This window comes from Onychostruthus taczanowskii, unplaced genomic scaffold, assembly GCF_017590055.1.
Source record: "Onychostruthus taczanowskii isolate IOZ18803 unplaced genomic scaffold, ASM1759005v1 scaffold20, whole genome shotgun sequence".
In the NCBI taxonomy this organism is placed as follows: domain Eukaryota; kingdom Metazoa; phylum Chordata; class Aves; order Passeriformes; family Passeridae; genus Onychostruthus; species Onychostruthus taczanowskii.
In genome coordinates this window covers 14,106,064-14,127,659 of record NW_024499240.1, presented here as the reverse complement: position 1 = coordinate 14,127,659, position 21,596 = coordinate 14,106,064, and the positions used below count along the sequence as shown (strand labels likewise).

The following is a 21,596-nucleotide window of genomic DNA, read 5'->3' as shown; positions in this document are numbered from 1 at the left end:
CCCCTTCGGTTAGGATTTAATTTAGAAGGCAAAGACTTCCTAAGCTATGGGAGAGTAAAGATAGATGGCATGGGAGAAGAAGGCTGATGAAATGTAGTTGACTCCGGATCTGAAATATTTTATCCCTCCTCAATGTAGGTTAAATTATTCTTCACCTTTCCCACATCCATAATTGTCGCTGATCTTGGACCAACTCAAAACCCTACTACTGAGTTCAGTAGACTCAAAATTGCCACTAGAACTGGAAAAAGAAAAAAAAAGAGACTTGTTAGTGTCTATACACAATATCCCAAGACTATACACAGCTATGAGATACAGCAAATTTAAGAAAGGCAATTTTTTTCTCATCACTGAGTATTTATTATATATAACAAATACATGAAAAAGAAAAAACTATATTGTGTGATATAAATAGTTTATTTACATTACAGAAAAACATCAAGACAATGTATACTATTTCAAATATATCCATACATAATCAAATATAGCTGTAGTACATGTTCTCATTGGTGTAGATTACCACAAATGCAAGGCAACATGTGTAGATCTTGTCTTAATCTTTTGTCTATAATACTGTATTTTGTAGTCCAAGCTCTCTGCAGTTAGTTTTGCCATTGTGGAAACATGCGCTCTTTAAATTAACCTTGTCGATGCTCTTGTTGTGTTGTCTGAACTGTAGTGCCCTGTGTTTTGCTTCTGTCTGTGGATTCTGTTGCTCCTGGGACATTTCCTGGAAAAGAGAGTTGTGAGAATACACAGCTCTTAGCAACACATCTGCTCCAGAGGTGGAGGGTGCAGCAGGGACGCGAGGGCAAGAGGAGCATCCTGCAGCCCTCAGTGTGCTTCCTCCTCAGTGAAATGAACCCAAAAAAAAAAAAAAAAAAAAAAAAAAGCCAACACAACCCCCAAACATATACTGTGAACAAAATTATGGCAAAGGAGATGTTTGGTTTCCTGAACCCTGGACACTCCTGCTGCATTGCAATGATGCCAAGCGCACAGCGTTGTTCAGCTTTAAATAATGGGTTTATTTTCAGCGAGGTGCGGGTGGGAGATCCAGGATGGTCCCATGCTCACCTGGCCAGCATCCCAGGTCTGTGAAGTGCTTACAAAGAGGCTGCAGGGGCTGCCTTTCCAAGGCCCTAAGTGTCTGCAGCCCCCCTGAGTCTCCATGGCAATGCTCCGTGCTCAGCCCATGAGCAAACAGCTACTGCACTTACAGGTGCCTGCACCGTGCCACCATGCTTGGCTTGCTGTGGAAAGCCCCAAATCTGATATTCCTTTGGACAGCTGCAGGGGCAAACCCCTCGTGTCTCAGGAGCTCCAGTGTTCCTCAGCAAGGGCATGTTTCCACCTTTCACCTGCAGCAGCACCTGCTCTGGGGATGCTACATTTCTCCCTAATGGAAAGCTAATGGTGTGTTTCTGGCTTCCTCTCATGGAAAGGCACCCTCAGGCAGAAAGCACGGAGACGTTTAATCCCAGGTGGAGACCACAGGATGTTCTAATCAGCTGAAAGCCAAGGGTGGTTATGGTAAAAACTGTGGGCAGCTGCACAACAGAAACTGAAACACTTCCTTGGAGTGCTGTGAGAAGGGGCCCCACAATACCCCAGATGACACTGACATGGAAAAAAATTCTCTTTGTATGGGGCTGACTTGTTCTTCTGTTACAGGAGGGCTTTCAGCAGCACCAGGTGAAACCCTATGGGTTATGCACCGGGGAGAGCCCACCTCAGTGCAGTGAGAGCTTAAAGCACTTGCCTGCAGCTCTGTGTCAAATAACTAAGAGCAGAACAGAGTAAAATAAAATAAAAAAGGTCATTTTTTCTCCCCCCTGTTGAATAGGAGTGATGTTATAGTTTTGTTACGTCAACTGAAAGGCTAAACAGGAGCATAAGAACTTAGGAAGCATTTTTAAAAAATGCTGGAATACAATTATGTAAGTGTCTGGCAAAATATGGGTCAGACTGTCCTGACTTGCCTCACTTTTAAGCCACCAGGACCACCCCCTCATGAGAAGCTGTATGGCTGTGGGCTATATTTTGCCTCATTCCTTCCTGGGAAGCAGTGAAGTAGGCTGCTATCATTACTCCAGGAAAAACCAGGCTGTGTCTCCTGCGCTCTCAGGGGTCACGGCAGAGCTTTCATTACGGAACTCAGGCAGACTTCAGCCGGTCTGCGAGCTCACGACAAACTCATTGTTCACTGCGAGTTCCCTGGAAAGGCCATCAGACTTTGGGAGTGAGGCAGGGAGCTGCTGTTGGAGGCACGGAGCTGGCTCCCTGTGCAACCTGGGCACACCGAGAGCCCCCGGCCGCTGTCCCTGCGCAGCCCCTCCTGCCCGGCCGGCACAGCCTCGTGGTGCTCTGCAGGACACGGCCAGGGACACTGCCACGGGCTGAGACAGCCCCACCAACACCCAGGGCTCCTCCCCGAGCCCCCAGCATCTGGATTCACAGCCCTGCTTTGCCCCAGCACTCGGCCTTGTGAAGTAAGGTTAGGCAACCAGGGCACAGTGGGCACAACCAGACCGATTTTCTATGAAATGTGGAGGAGCCAGGTGGCTGGGCGATGATGAGGATGCTCAGCAATCCCAGGGGATGCAGCTGTGCATGGTGCATACCAACTGCTCCAGCTGGACACAAGGAGATGAACATCTCATAGGCACTTTCCCCAAACCAACACTGACAGTATCTACATAGTCACTTCAAACTCGAGAGAAATCAATTCAAATGTAGAGATTACTCCAATTAAGATGATGAAAAAGCATCTTTGAACCAAAAATGCCCATGTTTCAATTGTACATTACCCATGGCTGGGAGCTTGGGAAGGCCCCAAGCTGCTTACACACAATGCTATTGCATTTACAGGTGGGTTGTGTCTGAAGTGCAGCAGGGGTCCTTAAGGGGAGCACTGGTGTTTAACCAGCTTTTGAGACTTAATCATCTGCTAAAACTGAGTGTGATAGGTTTTCCTTGGTTCTTAACTCTTTAATCAAAAGTCCTTTGTAGTGCACTGTGTGGGGGGTGCATTCATTTATGAACACAGCAGTTACATTGATGTAAACCAAGTACTGGAGTACAGGCTGCCCTCCCTCCTTCCCTCCACTGAAGCTTTGCTCGGGAGTTCAAGTTACTCACAATGTGATTCATAGCAGGTAAAACACGTTATGCATTCATTTTTAATCAAGTTATTTCTTCACATAAATAAGCTGCTGTGACTAAACATTAGGGAAGGACTAAAAATGCAAAGCTGCAAAGAAAACTGCTGAGAATCATTATGACACTAGACCATACCTGTATTATTTGCCATCCTCCTTCACTTTAATCACTGCTTCTTTTTTTGCCTTATCTCCAAGCTAAAAGTCCTTGGGCAGACGGTGCCTCACTGTTTTACCTCTTGGCCTTTGGTTCCCTACTCCTCCACCCAAGCAACTTATTGCTGGCACTAGTGATGAGTAGCCAAGCACCGAGTCACTTAAACCCCAGTCATCATCACTGCTGCTGGTTGCATTTTCAGCTGAGTCCATCCTCTGACTCTGTTGCTTCTGTGGCTACAGAAATGGTCATGGTGGCAACTTGGAGGGCCAAGTGCCCAGGAGGCAGAGGAAGGGCCGGGGCAAACCTCATCTGTCAGCAGCCTGTTTATTCAGATTAAAGTGTCTGTGCAACAACAGCCCTAAAAGTTGCCAGGACTTGCTGAGAGCCTTCCAGCAACGGAGGACGCCCCCAGAGATTTGCACCACTGCGCAGGTAAAATTTTAAGAGCAACAACAGTAATGATAGCTGGAAGATTACAGTGGTAGTTTTGTGAGGCTCACCTGGATGCAGTGCACCAAACTCACTTGATTTATTAATTAGCTGAAGTTGCACTGAAATGAGCAGCAAAGAATTTGGCCGCAAAGCCCTCTGAATGAAGAAGTTTCCCTTCTTTCTCCCAGGAGCCTGGCAAGGTGGTTTCAGCACTTTCAAGAATTCAGGGTGTGGAGTTCAAACCAGTACAGTCAGGTTCTCCAAAGCAGACAACTTCAAAAACTCAATTGTTCATGCATATGCTGCCACAACACTCTCTTGTCAGGTGGATTTCTCTTAGGCCACTTAAGAGCACACTTGTGCAAATGTATCTCAAATCATTATGCTGGGATGGAGGATGCTCTGCAGTAATTACATGCATTACAGAAAAAAGTCAAAAGATCATAAATTGACTTGGTTACAAAGTGTGGGGGAAAAGGCACCGTCTCTGTATGAAAACAGTGTGACAGGTAATTTGCATTACAGTACTGGATCACTCAGAGCTCCCTGTCTTCATTCTTCAGTATAAAGTACTTTGCTCACTGCATCAAGGTGACAAAACTAGACTCACTTGACAAAACAATACACATTTATTCCATTATCAATTACTACACCGCTTTCTTTCTCTCATTACATGCTGTATTTTTGGTTCTTTGAATTACCTCTGTGAACACCACCTCCTGTAATCTACTGCCTCATTTGGCAATTGCCATTCAGGTGATGAACTCTGGCTAAAAAAGGTTTTGGTTTGTGCCTTTAGGCCAGAGAAGAATTTATGATTTTTTTTTTTATTCTTTTCTTGGAACAAATGCTCTACACTTGTCTGCCAGCCAGGTAGTGCAACACAGGGGCTGAAATAGAGATTTTATTTTATATGGAGGTATGATACCTGGCTTTTTTTTTATTTTAAAAAGAAAACAATTTTTAAAAAAGCAATTTATCAGTGCTGCTAACTGAGTTAATTAAACCTTATGATTTCTAAGAGAAGTTTTTAAATGTTTGACATTCAGAGCTTACCCCAAGCCCTCCCAGAGACAGTAACACAGTCAAGTGGGGGAGTGGAGCAGCACATGGAGGAGAAGAATTGCATTTACCCCTCTCATTCTGAACTGCCCTGGGGCTTTTTCCATTCACACAACACTCTGCTCCTCACTAAAGAAAAAAACCCTGAATATATCATGTATGGAAGACCCTAAAAGATGTGCAGTGCCTTTGAACATGCACTCAAGCCTAATGAAATCATTTAATCAGCGGGGTTGCAAACAGGCTTAAAAGTCTGTATGCTTTGCCTGATTAGGACTAAGGGAATGGGCCCTTAAGGAAACCAGATGGAGATATGATTAGTTTTATTAAGTGTTGATCCAGCTGCTGTATTTATATTTCCCCTATTTATATGAACAATATTTGTCCAAGCATCTGAATACAAAATAGAGAACTTCGCTTGCTGTAGGCACCGTTGCTACCTAAGTTTGATTAAGATGGAAGTAAAAATTCAGTCATAATAATGAAGGAGCACTTGCTGGCTGGACCAGATGATATCTTCTGTTTGTGGGTGAATTAAATAGCATTTGTTATCAGCAGTGTCACTGCAGAAATCGGTATAATCAACACACATTGCAGGAAAAACAAAAGTCTTTTCTCTTTCTACTGTAAAATACCAGAGATACTGACCTTGTAATACAAAGGACTACAACACAGATGATAGCAATCTGGATGGTTCCAATCACAGCTGCTATTAAGACATACTGAAATCGTACTGGACCTGGGACCACATATAAAACGCTGTAGTCCTTTTTTTCACAGTGTTGTCCAGTATAGCCGGCGTCACATCTGAAATAAAAAATATTTTTTCCTCGTTATACCTGCTGCTTTCAAAGAATGCTGGAAAAAAAATTAGTGGCTGAAGCATAAGCTTATGTGGTGGTTTGTTTGTTTTTTTTTTTCAGAATGGAGTCCCACAGAGAGAGTATCAGTGAGTGCTCAACCTCTCAGAGGGAAGACTTGTGGTCCTCAGTGTCACCAAGGTCTGTGAGAGTGAACAATACTGTGAGAGTGCTAGGAGGTGCCCAGGGGACCAAGACATAACAGGCTTCAAGTGGAACCACTTGCATGTTATGATGAGAACCCATTTAGTTCCTTGCACAACATACTTTAGATTTTTCCCTTTCTTTGGGGAGGTGGGGGAGGGTGAAAAGCCATCGAGCTGTGGTTCCTTATGCAGATTACCCCTAAGAAGGTGATAAGCAATCATCCAGGCTCCATATGAAATGTGATTAGATGTTCCTGAAAGTGGATACATCATTTACATTTTGTCTGGTTGCTATAAAAAACCCCTCTATTGATGCTGCAGCCATCCACCCCAATGCTGCCTGCTGCACTGCTCACCAGTTCCCCTCCTGCAGCCTGACATCCCCACTCTGCTCTGTGATTTTGGGGACAAGCAATGCTTTTACATTTCTAGCTCTTGCCCTGTTTCCCCTTAATTGGCCAAGCAAGATGTGAAAATCCAGGTCAATAGCAGCAGCAGCAACTGTCAGGGACTGAGACAGATGGCTTGGGCTCCTCTCAGGTGTGTTAGTGGAGCACTAACCCTGATGGGTTAAGCCTTGTGCTTCCTCCCTTTTCTTTTCATTCCCACAGCTGCCAGCACCTTGAGGAAATGACATTTTTCAGTTGAATGGAGCACCTAAAATACAGAAGCTGCAAAGAGCAAAATGTCCTGGCTGTTTGTGCGAGCTGGGAGAAGCTGGCTTGAGGTTCTGCCCTGGGGAGAGTCTGATGTGCTGATATCTCTGTGCTCCCATCCCAGTGTCCCAGGAAAATGGTGCTCCATGTGTAACAGTCCTTTTCCAGCCACCTGGCCACTGTGTGGACTTCAGAAGCAATATCTGCCTCTGTGCAGGGAGGCATTCACTGCAGGAGCACTACAGTGCTTTCACTATATTCCTCCTCCCTGCCCAAATCTCCTCCAAAATCACCTCGTGCTGAAGCAGCCCGCTCTGCCCCAGCCAGCTGCCCCACGAGCTCCACTCCTGCCACAGCAGGGACATACACTGGTGGCACTCCTCTCCCTCAGGCTGAGGAGGGCACCTAGTGAGGTCTGAGTGCTCTGTGAAGGGCTTTTAAAAACATACCTAAATATAACTGAAGGTTACTGGATGGCTTTACAGTCAATTAACATTGTTCATAACTCAATACACTTTTGGGACTTTGTTGAATAATTTACGTCTGATGGATTTTGTAGCACAAAGGGCCATGGTTGCCATTATTTTTCCATAGCTGATCCAGATGAAGTGTTTCTGTAAGTCAGTATTTCCATGGGTGTAGCCTTCCCTTGCTGGTAGGAGAAGGGTTACCTGCAAGACGGTTCCAGCATGTTTGTGGAGTGCTCACACTTGCCATGCATGCAGAAGCCGTTGTAATGCTCTGGACAAGGGATGTAGATCCCTCTTGCACTTTCTTCCAGTTTATTCGCATTCTCTGTGAACACAGGTGAAGGGGAACGTTAACCTGACCATGTAGGATAAGGTGAAGTGATGGAAACAACTCAACATATGAAAGAAAGGAAAACCAGAGAGCAAGATGGGAAAGATGTTGTTCACAGGAAGCAAGGGTTTGCCCCTTCAAACAGGTTGGTGAGATTTGCAAGGGTTTATCTCAGTCTTTTATAATTCCTGTCAAGTTACAGCAAACGAGACGCCTGAGAAAATAATGTGACTATTCAAAATCTGGTGACAAAATAGCACCTGCAAAATACCTGATTATTTCTGTTTTCCTTTATAGACTGTCTCCTCAAACTGAGACAAGGTTGGGAGAGAGACTCTGGACATTTGCATGTAATATACATTCTACATTTTTTAATTCAACCAAACATACAGAAAGACAATTTTATGTCTGAAGTAGAGTGGGAGTCCAGAGCTGAAGTTTATCATCAGTGCTGCACACCCATGCCCCAAAGTCCACCGGCGTCCTTCACAGCATCCCAGCACTTCAAAATAGTTTGGCATTCTGAGCCTACTTCTGCGGCAGTTAAAGAGTCACTGAGACTGCAAATCCAGGGAAACCCCTTCATGCAGCCAGGAAAATGAAGGCTTCATTTCGTTTTGAAACAGGTATGTGCTCAACTTCACAGGCTGAAACACAGTGTTACCACCACGAACTCACATGAATTTTGTAGGCCACCAAGGTGTTAATTAACCTGGGTAGCTTTGGCAAATTCTTCCATTTAACCAATACTTATGATATCTCAAATGCTAACACTACTTTTTCTGTGATAGTGTCTTCTAGCCATGATTAATTAAGAACAGAAGAATAAATCTCATGATGGATGTCTGAGGAAATGTAGCTTGCACACAAATAAGTTGAAGCATTTTTATCTTCCAAAGGAAGTCCCCAAGTGTTATAAAACAATTGCAATTTGTGTTCTGCCTCCAAGCCAGTCATGCCAGCAGCAGGCGTGCTTAGGTATTATCCCACCTCTGGGAAAAGTGTGTGCAGCAGATCCAAGATTCAGATTTTCATAATGAATTTCTTTTCTGTCGCTGCTGTCCAAGGAGAGTTGTAAGAGTCTCTAACCACTTGCACTAATAAAGTTGGTTATATTGTCCCTATGTGAAAACAGGCAAGGACCAGCCCCCAGCAAATGAGAATGACAGGCAACCTCTGTCTCCCTGCTGACAGCATTAGCTTCTCCTTCATCCTTAGGATTTTCTGCACTCTGGACCATTATTGCATCTTTTTGAATGCACATATGCTGAACACAAGCCCGTGTGCCTCTCCCTGTTCCCTGATCACACTGGGATACCTGTGCAAGGCTGGTGGAGGCTGTTGTGGACCATGCAGTGCAGGGGCATGGGGGCACTGTGCCTGATGGGTTCTGGGTGTCCTTGACCTCTGCTATGGCCCACATTCAAATCTATTTCTGTCCAGGAAACTGCAGCAAGAAGTATAGGATCCTTATTAATACACATTTTTTTCCTATGGTGGAAAACATAATGCCATTTCCTTCAAATCCTCCATTACCAGAGGAAGTTTGCTTCCCCTCTGAAGAACAGGAGACTGCTCTGTGTGCACATGCACGTGTGTGTATCTCTGATAGTTCCTTTTCAGGTATTGAGGTACCTCTGCCATGTCTTTGCACCACTACTCAGTGCAAGAATCCCTCCTCTCTCAGATCAGCCAGCAGTGTGATTAAAACAGTATGAAATCCTTTGGTTTAATTTTTTTTTTAAAAGCTCTCTTCAAGACTGAGGGAAATTTTAACTTTCAGGACAGACTCACCTGGGACTAGAAAGGGGGACCAGGACCTATGTGGATGTGCAGATGCCCTCACTGTGTGTGGGCTGTAGGGCTGGCAATCATGTGGGCAGAAACCATTCCTTCTTTAACAAGGACTCTGGCACAATTTAAAGTAAATCTAGGATCATGCAGAACTTGTAATTACACCTCTAAACATAACGTTGCGATGGAAAATGCTTTACTGAATCTAAAATGAGATGGCCCAAGCTTTGCTAGCATTTGTAGGATAAACACTTCACAGGGTAAACACTTCATACAGGAACACTTGTCACCTGTCTCGGAAGAGCCCACAAAACTTAGACACAAATTATCTGTATCTCATTTTGACTGATGACTCCTCCAACAGAGTTAGGGATTTATATAAAGGCAGAGAGGGGAAAAACCACATTTTTAGTTTGATCTGCTATGTAGGTTACTTGAAATACAGACCACAATAAAAACATCATTTCATTCAGACTGAGAAATTTGCCCTCCCAGCAAAAACATTTTGAACGCAAACACACACACACACACACACAATTTCCTTGCCTCAAAACAGGTTATTTTTCTCACTACAAAATCCATTATTTTCAGAGCCAATGTAGAGAACCAAACACTCAGGCATGCTCTAAAAGTCCCTTCATGTTGAAAATGACTGCTCCCATTTCTGCAAGGACCTGAGAATTTTTCAGCAATCCAGCTGTTGATGAGATACTAACTCTTATGAATGCATCACAGGGTTTACATCACCATGAACAAGAACTATAAACTGATTCTAAAAAGAGAGGATATAAATAAAAATCATGCTGAGGTTATGAAGCAAACAAGAACTGTACATATCTTTAAAAAATAAATCTAAATTAAATAAATTAAGACTTCCACCTTTATAAAAACTTTGGATTATTTATAAATTCAGTATTAGATGCAATTTGTACTAAACAAACTACAGTATCACTACACTAAGGAGCCCCTCTACCACACCAACCTCACACCTACAGAGAGCTAAGCTAAATACAAACCCACTTTTTTCCAAGCACAGCAGATCTGTATGCATAAAGCAATGACACTGACCAAATTCAAAGTTACTCAGGTTTCAGTAATGTTAAATTCAGTAGCTGCTCTTCACACACTACACTTGCTGCATTGTTATTGGCAACAATGCGGGCAAGTTTTATTTGTGCCAGAAGGACAGACTTGTAACTTTTTGTGATGGATAGGATTGGAGGCAGAAGCCAGCTGTAAAGACCAGAGGTAAAAAATTGGGCTGACTGGATCAGTTTCTCCTATCTCTGGACAAAAGAAATTCCTGCCACATTTCTCAAAATGCTTGTCCTTTTTATTTCAAAAAAGAAATACATCGTCCCCCTCCAGATCAATTGTCTTCAAGAATCTTTTTCTTGAAGCACTTTTGTGATCTAAAAAGTCACTCTGATGAAGCCAACATCTTTTGCATTTCTGCAGCAATTTTTTCATCCTTAGCCTAACATGACATTTCATATTGTTCACATCCCTTGTTAGTGCCAGCCCATGACATGATAGCCTATCAAATAAGACACACTAGTCAAAACATGTTATTTTGAAGTGTGTGGAGGCCAGATGCTACTTTGTGTAGCTTGAAAGAGCTTATCATCTCTCTGACTGGAGAAGTCTCCCAGCTGAACCCTTGCTCTCCAACCTCTCTGTGGATGGCAGGGAGATGCTGAGATGATGAGCTATTTCTCTGGGATATCCTAAAAAGATACCCAGTGTGGCTGACCACCCACTCAGTGATCTTGCTTTCCCTGATGGATTGTCTTCTGAAATGTTAAATAAATTATTTAAAGCTATCTTGTCTAAATTCCTTAATATCCGTGCCTGTTCCTGCCTTTCATCAAGACGGCGCAGAAGAATGATTTAAAATATATTTTGTATCATTTTAATTTTAATTTCTGGTTTAGCTATGTGGCTTTCCTTCAGTCTTTGGAAGTTGAATGTACACCCCTCAGATTCTCAGGTAACTGTTTCAGTGAAAGCTAAAATTCAAAAGCTGGAGCAGCCTGCCTGGTGGCAGGATTTGACTCTGCAAGTGGTGAAAAGAAGGCAGCCAGACTCTTCTCTGGGCAGCCCTCACTGGTCCCCAGCTCCCAAGTGGAGCTTCTGTTCCACAACCAAACATGTGCACTAGTGCTGCTGACAAAGGAATAAATCCATTAGTGCCCTTGATGAGGATTATATGAAGTACTGTCTGGAGTGCCCAGAAAATTCTTTCCAGACATAAGGTCCTACAATCCACTTTAGAGAAATTAAAATAAAAATCCAGGCAAAAATAGGATTCTTGTATCCGAGAACTGACTGCCAGGCACTTAACAATTAGTTCTGCAGGGCTGATAAATCTATCATTCTTCATATGTGAATCAGTGAGACTTTCTAGGTGATTTCAAGCAAGCAAAGTAGAATATACTCATAAATTCTGATGTTAGCATTTTGGCTGATGTACAGCAGGTAATGTTGGAGCTTTGGAAATAATAACTATTAGGCTATGCCCATATGAGAAAATATTGGCTCACAAACAATGTTAACACCTAGTGGACAGTCATCCCTGGACCAAGGGAAGACCTGAAAATACATATAGACACATATATTTCATCAAATAAGGGATGAGACAGTGAATGATGTGCAGCAGAAGCTATTTTGACACCTATCTCATTGGTAAAAGTGGTTAAGGAGAATTGACTTACATAATAATTTAATCTTTTAATACAGCTGAGGTCAGTCAAATTTGCAGACGGAAGCTCTCGCTGATATTGAAGTAGTGACTCCTTACACATCACATTATCAGAGGACATATGAAGGGAAAAAGGGGTTTTTCAGGTCAAATGTATGTCTTTAACATTCTTAACCTCTTTTGGAAGCATATCCCCTCATACCTCTCTGGCAGGTCCCAAAGAGATGCTGCAGAGCACAGCACTGGGAACCTTCTTAAGAAAGCTCTTCTGCTCTGCATGAAAGAGACTTCTTGTGCAATTCTTGTTTGAAATCAAAACAAACATGCAAAGAGTATCCACCTGTGGAGCAAAGGCAGGGATGCCCTGAATTTTGGGAAAGAGCTTCAGCTGACTGGCTACGGGTGGGAATCTGAACCCTGTGGATGAGCCTAGGGATATTTATGCTACTCATCTTCAGTCTTCACAGACTCAGCAACTGCTGCTCTTTGGATGTAAAAGGGAACTTTTTCAGGCCAGTAACATATGCAGGAATAGTTCCAAGGTCCAGGAGAAGCATTGTAATGGTGCTGCTTCCTCTGAAAATGTGGAATTGCTTTAGCAGGTTTGCTGGTACTTCAGTAGCATCCAGCAGGAAGTGAGGTCCCACGACAATTTAGGCATGAAGTCCTTAGGCAGGCTTTCTACTCCCCTGTAATGAAGAACTGCCAAGATAAACCCCAGCTCAGACCCAGCTCTGACGAGAGAACAGAGATTTCTCCTGGGTCTTTGCTGGCCAGCTCCAAGGCACATTGTCCTTGGCAAAGCTGCCCTGCTGCCAGCTGCTCAGGGCCAGCCCAGGGGGCACCTTCACCCCTCACGTTCCCTTCTCCCGAAACCTGCCTTTTGCAATTACAGAGCCTCTTCACAATGAAGAAAATGTGTGCAAGCAACTCGCCTGAAAATCACTGTTTGGGTGGGCGTTGAGTGAGAATTCCGAAGGAAGTGCTCGCTGCTGCTCAAGAGGGAGCTCACCAGCCCACTCTCCCTGAGAGCAAGAGGAAAATGAGACACCAAATGTCAGCTGAAAACGTCTGGCACCACTATGTTGCAGCCCAAGCCTAAATTCCTCCTGCAGCCACTCCAAGTACAAACTTGAAGGTAGTTTTTCTACATAAACTGCACAAAAAATACCGTTCCCATATTAGCTGCTTCACCAAGGGGAAAAAAGAAATGGAACATGGTGAAATAAATTACATTCACTTCTTTTCTCAGGCACAAAATAGGCTTGCTGAACACAGTAATTTATTAATTTTAAATGTCCCTATGCAAATCAGTTCCCTGGAATAAGATAAAATCCACTTTCCTTTTTAAAAATAATCTAGGGCTTTTTATGTTTGAGATGATGGCAAGATGTCCTAGTGCACTTCGAAAAAAAAATAAATTGTGCTCTGTCTTTGCAGCAATGCATCGTAATTATTCAGCCTGCTGCCATAATTAATAATAGAAACCAATGAATTAAGACACTAATAATCCCCAGATGTTCAAATGGAGAACAGAATACTTTCAGCTTGTCAGCATGTATATGGGGGCTATGCTATATATGTTAAAGCTGTTGCTGAACTTTGGAAATCAAGAAGCACTTTTATTTACAACATCTGTGAATATATCTTCCTTCTTTGAGAAAAGTGACTGAAATCAAGCAACTTGTTAATCATTTTCCTGCATACATAACAAGACCATTTGTCTACTCAAAACTAAAACAGGACTGTTTTTCTGGGTTTTTTACCCTTATTTTTCACCATGTCTGTCGTCCCCTTGAGTTCACAGATTCCTTACCCTAAAAGATTGTATAGGTCCCCAAAAGCCAAGGCTCCTGCATGTAAAAGAAGGTTCTACCAAGTAGTTACTGCATACAAGGTGCAATAATACAAGGTGCAATACAACCCAATGTGGGTACCTGGCAGCAACCACTGCTCACACATCTGAACGGGAACACCCAGCAATAAAAGCTAAACTGGAAGAGAAAAAACACCATGTGGGCTTATGTGTTGCTCCAAAGCAGCATTTTCTCCATGTCCAGGTGCTCACATTAGGCTCAGCTCTTCCCTGGGGTGATTGTTTCGTTCAGGGAGGTAAGGCAGGCTGCTGCCTCACCTTGTCTGACATCCTCTGCTTTCCTGCCTCATTTCAGCCTCTCACTCTGACTGAGGCCACCCCTAAAGCAGCAGTTCACTGCTTTTTGATGCTGCACTCCACCCTTGATTCCAGGACATCAGGAGGAGGCTGATGCACCGAGCTCTCCCTGCAGCAGCTCCACAGACTGCTCGTCCCTGTGCCAGGGCACCTGCCACTTCCCAGGCCAGCAGAGTGGTGACATCCCTGGCTCCCCATGTCATCTGCGTGTCAGCTGTCCCCAAGCCATCTCCCCACACTTTTGTGGATGAAGTAACACAGGCAGAGATCTTTAAGGCAGCCACTGGCAGGGCCAGTCTTGAGGGCTGCAATCATTGCCAGGTTGTGATTTAATGATGTGGGGCTGTATTGTGGATTTATCAAAGCCCTGGGTAAAGGGGCCCTTATAGTTTGTACTGCCTCCTTTTGTGTCAGGATTGAATAAATCTGTGTTAACCCCATTCTTAGAACATATTAAATTCCTCTTCGTGCTAACTCAGCTACTCTTTATTTTTGGCAAGCTGCTGATGTTCCCTTCACTCAGATTCTCCTGCCTAAGAGAGAGGCCACCAGCCCTGTGGGAGCAGCATCCTCCCCCTTCAGAAACCAGCAGTGTAAAGAAATAAAGTCATAGTTTATCTCCTTGCACATGATCTCCTCAGGCAGCTCATGACAGAGCCCTTAGAGTATGAGTTAACCTTATTATTATTGTAATTCTGTGTTGAAAAAGAGTTGGTGTCAGTTTAGAGATTTGTGAGGTTCCCTCCAATTAGGCTGCGTGCCTGAAGGCAGAGGGGCCAGCACTGGATCCATCACACGGGCACTGCAGGAGCAGAGCACGAGCAGAGAGAGTGTCACCCTCTGTGAGAAATTCCTCCCAACAGCTGAGCCCATGGCTTGTTTTCTCTCCCATCCACCTCTCCTCCAGCTACTCATTAGCTCCAGTGTTGGAGGGGGTAAAAAATGGGCAGAAACAACCAGAGCAGAGCTCCTCTCTATGTCCTCCACTCTGAAAAAGTAAGCCTGAGAGTTTCAATTTACTGCTTAATACCAGATTAAACAGAGATGGAAACACCATCCCAGTATGTGAATGTTAGCAGCAGAAGATGCTTCTTTCAGTCAGATGGTGTCTCCTTCAGAGAAAGCAGGCATGGATCTGCAGAGGATGGCTAGGAGGGACGCTGCCAGAGGAATATCTACAATTAGCACTGTCTTTTGGGGCACAGCAGACAGACCACCATCCCTGCTGCACAGCCCCAGCAGCACACAGACATGATTCTCACTAACCAGCAGCTCTTCACAACCCTTCCCAGATTAGCGCTGCAGTGACACAGCACTATTAGTTAACTTTGTTATGTGATGATTAAGGAACACAACTCCCTGAACTTGACCGAGTGGCGTCCTGCTGTTTTTGCTTTGTGTGCTACTATGCAATTTCTATATCAAAGCAGCCTGGCTAGTGCAGCACTCCAGAGCAGCTTATTTATATGTAGATGTGGCTATATGACATTTCCAAATGCCATACATTTGCATATGAAGGTTCCACTTTTTTTCCCCAGCTTCAAGTAAACAGAGTCTGCTTCGATTCCAGAGCAGTGCTTTCCCTCACTTGGAGCTGACTGAGAACCATTCTCCTTAAGCAGCTTAAAAAACCCCTGAAATACCTAATTTTCACAATTCAGCAACCTTAGCTATCAATAGTGTCTCTGGGTAGGTCTTGTGATTTATAGCTGTACCTTTGATACCAAACTGAGCACTGAGAGCAAAACTGCAAGACCTTAAGATTTCATATGAAATGGCTACAGATAATCTGCAATACCAATCAATATTTGCAAATAGGCCTCAGACATATGACGGAAGCTTGTGGTCATCCTAAAAAAGCCTGTGGGTCACATTCATTATAGCTATGAAGATGGTATTGATTTTTGTCACTGATTTTCCACTTGAAAACAAGAGCAGGAACATGTTGCAGGAGCCGCTGAGGAGCTCTGAAACTGCAAACCTAACATAAAAACCACAACCTTATGTAACACCAGGAAAGCCAAGTGGACATTATATATTCAGCTTTCTTGTCAAAGAAGATAAGGCTGAAGCAGATGGTATGTGGGCAAAGTTTCAACCTGAATACATTGCCTTCTAAAAACCAACAGTGCTATGAAAACAGCCCGGTTTTGTGGCATGAGGCCGATGGACACGTTACCTGCACATTGAGGAGTTCAGGCCTCGAGGTGTGTGCTGTGGAGGAGCTGGGAGAGTTTCCCTTTGGCAATGTGTGCATGGCAAAACACGACTCAGCACTTCTCCTGTGCCACCTTGCAGGAGCAGTATGAATTATGTGTAACACAGACTGCACGTCTGTGTATGCTGCAGCTGGGATGCACAGCCAGGGTGTGTGCTGAGGGAAGCACTCTGTGGGCATCACCAGGCGGTGTGGGAGGGCTGGTGGGCAGTAGAACCCATGGTGGTCACCAAACATCAGCTGTCCTCCTCTGCCACAGCTCAGCCCTGCTCCCAGGCTGAGCTCCCTGCTCCCTCCACATCCCCTTAGGTTGGGAAACACCAAGGTGGGGACGAGCTGCTCCTGTGAGCCCCAGGGCTGCTCTCAGAAAACCATGACAGGCACTTCCTGACTGTGACAAGAGGCACAACAACTCCCAGGAGTCACCTTCGCTGTGGTCTCAGCTTATGGAGTTTCATGCACCCGCCGCTGCATTTCTAGAGCACCTCATCCTCCACTGCCAGCTGGTAGATAGCATCAACGATGACAAATGGGATGAGGTGCCAGAAAGCTGATAAATACTTTTGATAAGGCTCTAAAAATAGTGAAGGGATATTTGTATCCTTCTGACACTTTTTGAAAAGTAGATGGATATGCATGACCTAAGTTTGAAGACGGGTGTCAGGAATATTGATGTGTGGAAGGAGCAGGATCGTTTGGCTGGCGTTGCCCCGGGGACAGTGGCATGACTGATGATGGCTCCATCTCCCAGCTGAGGGTGTGCTTGGAGGGAGCTCCAGCAGAAAAAATGGGAGCCCATCCAGAAAAAGACCAGGATTCATCTTACCCACATAGGACATATAGTTTCCTTGATGGGCATTATGAAATTGGAGCAATAGGGTGCAAGTCCTTTCAGAGCAGCACTGCTATGCCCTAAGTTATGCCCTTGCAATTGCTGCCACTTTAGCTCCTGCAGCATGTATGATTGAGCCTGGCATGTTTCCAGGATCACACCTGTAAATTGTATCTGGTGTTTCCAAACCCCTTCTAGAAATGTGGAAGACAAATACAGTTTCTTCCTTTTCCCTCCAATGCCTAGAACAATGTAGACTCCAATTCACACACCCAACCCCAGATGTCCTGAAGTTTTCCCTTCTTTGGCACCTCTGCAGGAATTTAAGTGCTAGTGCAAGTAGCAGCACTTCCAGATTGTAAGGACTACACTGATAAAAATTGCTTTTAAGCAATTAAACTGTATATTAACAAAGCATGCTTCCAGTTTGTGTGGAGATGCACTTAAAACCTGTATTCACGTGATCGCATTCAGAGAACAGGCACATCTTACATAACACAGAGCTGCATTTTCCATCCATCCTCGTCCCTTCAGCTGACTGCATGGCTTTTACTGGCAGAAAGATCAGGCAGGCAATCAATGAAACAAAGCAGGAACTTCCTCTTGAGAAACTGCTGCACATAAAAGCACACCCTAATCCAATTACCAGGCTGCCCCCTAATTTCCAATAGGAACTCCAGGTCTGAATGGATTGTTTTCCACAGAGAAGTGGTGCTTGAAAAGGTCTCTGACTTATATTTAGGTCTGCCAGCATGGTGTTATGAGACTTTACTTTCTGGTTTCACACTTCAAACAATCTCAAAAAATTACTGCTGAAAGCAAGTATGAATGGCAAAATTGTCAGAGGTTTGATGGAAGGCACGGATAAGAAAAGGTTACCCAGGTACGTGACAGTGCCGACAAGTAGGTCACGGATGTCATTTTGGCTACAAGGCGTTTCCTTCAGTCCTTTTGACAATCTGAAGGTTTTACAGTCCTAGTTTTGCACTGATTTTATATTCAGTTTTGATTACTAAAAGCAGTCTTTTTTTTTTTTTCCCTTTTTTTTTTGGGGCACATGTTGGCAAGATGCTGCCAAGCTGAAGTGTAACACCCACTTGGCTCCCTTCCCTCCTTTCTTTTTTTCCAAGGTAGCATCTGTGCTTGTAAAAACATGCTGCCTGAGAGGATTCATCCAGAAAACTAAAGAAAGAGCTGCAGAATTTTGGAGGAAGTGTGTGTGAGAAAATAAGAGACTGAAATAAAAATACTTGACTCCTATATGTGGTATTTTTGTACACTTCCTGGATCACATGCCTGGCAAATCGCTTGTGAATATCCTGGTTATTTTAGTTGCCAGAGCATGACCCTGAATGGCCTGTGACTACTCAGAGATATGTCTGTTGTTGGCTAAAAGCATGGTTTCAGCCATACTTTTCACTGCTTTTGTTCAGGCTATTCAGAAAAGTTGTGTTATGCTCAGAAATATTTTATTGGCATGTTTCAAATCCATGATCACTGCTCCATACAAATCAAATGCTACACTTGCTGAGGGATGAATCCTGCTTGGTTTGATGCTATTTTTACTCAACCCTTTGCCCTGAGTCCTGCATTGTAAAACTGTGATGGCAATGGGTCCACACAGTCTACAACCTTGCTTTTTGTATCAGTCCAGCTGTATTGTTAAAATCTTTTGTGGCTGCTCAGAGGGTTGGCCTTCAGCAGACTGTATGTTTGAAATTCCTGCTTGGTAAACAGGAACACTCCAAGCAGCGTGCATCCTTTCCCATGCCTGGAGCTGGAGAGATATCCCTTACTATTCCCAATTTTAAGTGTAGGAGAAAATGGATAAAACAATATGAAATGTCACTGCAGTAAAACCTGCTATTTTACCAAAGATACACTCTCTCCCATCTGTCATGAAACCCTGCAATGGAGGGACAGAGCCAAAACCTTTGCGTGTTCTTGGGTTTGCATCAAAAGCCTCCAATGTCACCATGCAAATGTAGCTTTTTGCCTATTACTCCAGTACCACAGGTCTATCAGGCAGTTGTTGATCTCTGAGACGCAGAGAGGAGCCCACCCAAGGCTGCAAAACACACTCTGTGCCTGTCAGAGCCTGAGGGGCTACTAGAGACCCCTCCAAGGCACACTGCAGACACGCTACGGAGCTGTCACCTCCCCTTGTCTGCTCACTGCAAACTCTTCAGTGTCCTTGAGCTCACTTCCCACAAAGCCAGCCCAGACTCTGCCTGCTCAAATAAGCCAAGAGCAGACAGCATCTGGCGGCCTATCTCCCATCAAACCCTTCCATCCAGACCCCTGGCCATCCCTGTGTGATGAGACAGAAAGCAAGCACAGAGCTCACCCTGCAATTTCCTTCCATAAAGAGTGGAACAGCTTCTCTACGCCCCAGAGGTCCTGGGATTCATTGCTGGTCACACAGCTCATTTTGAAGCACAGACAGAAAAGCCTATTAAGAACATCTCTTTTTTTAAATAAATGAATACCTGCATTTGCTATTTTTATATACCTGTTATTATTGTCTTGCAGCAGTGCCACAGAAGTGAGCTGTAAAGATGGCATTTGTGAAGATAAAGGGTTTGGTATTTTAACTCTGCGCCCACTCCTAGAGCTAATATTGAAAGCAGGAGAAGCTGAATGGAAAAGAAAGGGCATTTCTATGAAATGGAAAATTTACTAAGAATAAAAATGGACAAAAAAGCCGTACAGAGAACTCTCAAAGCCATTAAACTCAATGGTCATTTTCCCACTACTTTCAGCAAGGCTGGAATTTTACCTACTGCCTCTTTAAATCTTATTGACTCTTATAACAGCATTTTAAACCAAACAGCTGATATCCTTCTGCCCAGCCAAGGCCTTTTAAATCACTGAAATGCAGGATGGAAAAAAATCTGCAGTGCCAGATGTGTCTAAAAACAGTCACAGTTCTTGTCGAGGCAATCTGCAGAAGAAAATGGTTAGTATTTATCATGCCTGACAAAACACTAATAGTTTATCAGTTTTGATATTATAGACTAATAACAAGCTTTTCAATGGCTACTTCATTTGCAGAGCATGGAGACAGGCTGCACTACTGTTACTTGATTTTAGAACAATGCTTTTTATTTAATCCTTTCCCGTCCTAGCTGGATGGAAGCACACTTCCATTATTAAATGAAATTGTAAACTAAATACTCTAGGGAAGGGGTGTTTTTGATGTGTACCTGATGCAGCTTTAAACCACAGATAAAATAAGAGGGAGATTAAAACCATAGGGAGAGTTTTAATTTATTTTTTCCCCCTGAAAAATATTTCGCCATTATGTAATGCTGTATAAAATGGCTAAGGCTTGTGGTAACAGCAGTAGGCAAAGCAGTGCATTTTGATTCAGTGCTGATAATATTCTGACATGCACTGCCACAGGTACTCTAATAGCACATTTTGTTTACAGCTGTTGTATTTCCAAGAAGAGAGTTTCAGAGTCACTTAACACTCATGGGTACAAGGTAAAATGACAGCCCAAGTGTGTAAGAAGTCACCTTTCCAGGCAGGTAAATATTGCTTTTCAAACCTGAGTTATTAAGAGCACTTCTTGCTTGGTGATACAGAAGTGCTTCTCCAGCTACCAGGGCTGGGTTTATCATGAATGCAGAGGAATGTTTGTACGGACATGGGAGAAGGCACAGCTTATATTCAAACTGCTGCACCTCCCACTGAAATTCATACTTTCTCTAAACCACTTCCATTTTCTTTCAGAAACAAGCTTCTGTCACTTGTGGTTTCATACATTAAATGTTAATATGGAAAGAATAGTTACATTGCATTGCTTGAAAAATCGGTGCAGGGTGTGGCTTTCAGCAGGTGTGTTCAATGGAGAAAGTAAATGCATCTTTTGGCAGGTGTGTTCATTGAAAAAGGTAATGCATCCTTTAGCAGGTGTGTTCAATGAAAAAGGTAATGCACCTTTTAGCAGGTGTGTTCAATGGAAAGAAGTGGAGCCATCAGCCAAGTGAAACTGTTGTGGCAAAATATTTGTCTGTTTTTACTTTCTTTACCCAAATTTATTAAACCAGGCAGAATTTGGCACTTGTCTCCATCTAGTCTAATTTTGAAGGTCTACTAAAAATAAATATACCAGCTACTTCTTTTCTTCTCCAACACTATTTCCTTTAATTCCACCAGATGCATTTATACTCCTGAATCCAGGTGAAATGAGGCTCAGGTTATCACTGCACGTGTCTAAATGATCAAATTATCTCGTGTTTGTATTGCAATTTGACATGATGATACTCCTTCTACAGAAAAGGATGTTTCAGTCAGTTCTAAGTAGCAACTTTCCTTATGGTTACAATTTATTTATTATAACTGTCGTATGCTTTCATCTCGTGGTATTTTGATATCTAACATTTCAGAAAGAATGCCATAACATCCCATGAAACAAAATTCTGAGGAAATTCAGTTCTATGAATATTTCAAAATAATTTTTTTAACATTTCAGACTAGATCAAACACAAATATTTAAATGTTGATGTTTCCTGAAAATGGATTTTCTAGCATCTCATTATAAATTTAACTCTCAAATCCTTGGGAAGGCAAGGATTCCTAACAACAAATTCAC

The 21,596-nt window shown here is 43.4% G+C and overlaps 1 protein-coding gene across 2 annotated transcripts in view; it reads right to left on the bottom strand.

Moving 5' to 3' along the window:
* Positions 1-344: 344 nt before the first annotated feature.
* TMEFF2 (transmembrane protein with EGF like and two follistatin like domains 2) overlaps positions 345-21,596 on the bottom strand; it is a 123,620-nt gene continuing 102,368 nt past the window's right edge. Inside the window, exons 8-10 of one of the 2 annotated variants that reach the window (XM_041403217.1) lie at positions 7,149-7,272; positions 5,464-5,622; positions 345-730 (exon numbers count right to left, since the gene is read on the bottom strand). In XM_041403217.1, the coding sequence (XP_041259151.1) occupies positions 634-730; positions 5,464-5,622; positions 7,149-7,272 (380 nt within the window). In that variant the 3' untranslated portion in view covers positions 345-633. Of the gene's footprint in view, positions 731-4,044; positions 4,156-5,463; positions 5,623-7,148; positions 7,273-21,596 lie in introns of those variants that run through there. The other variant, XM_041403218.1, reaches the window with a different exon arrangement.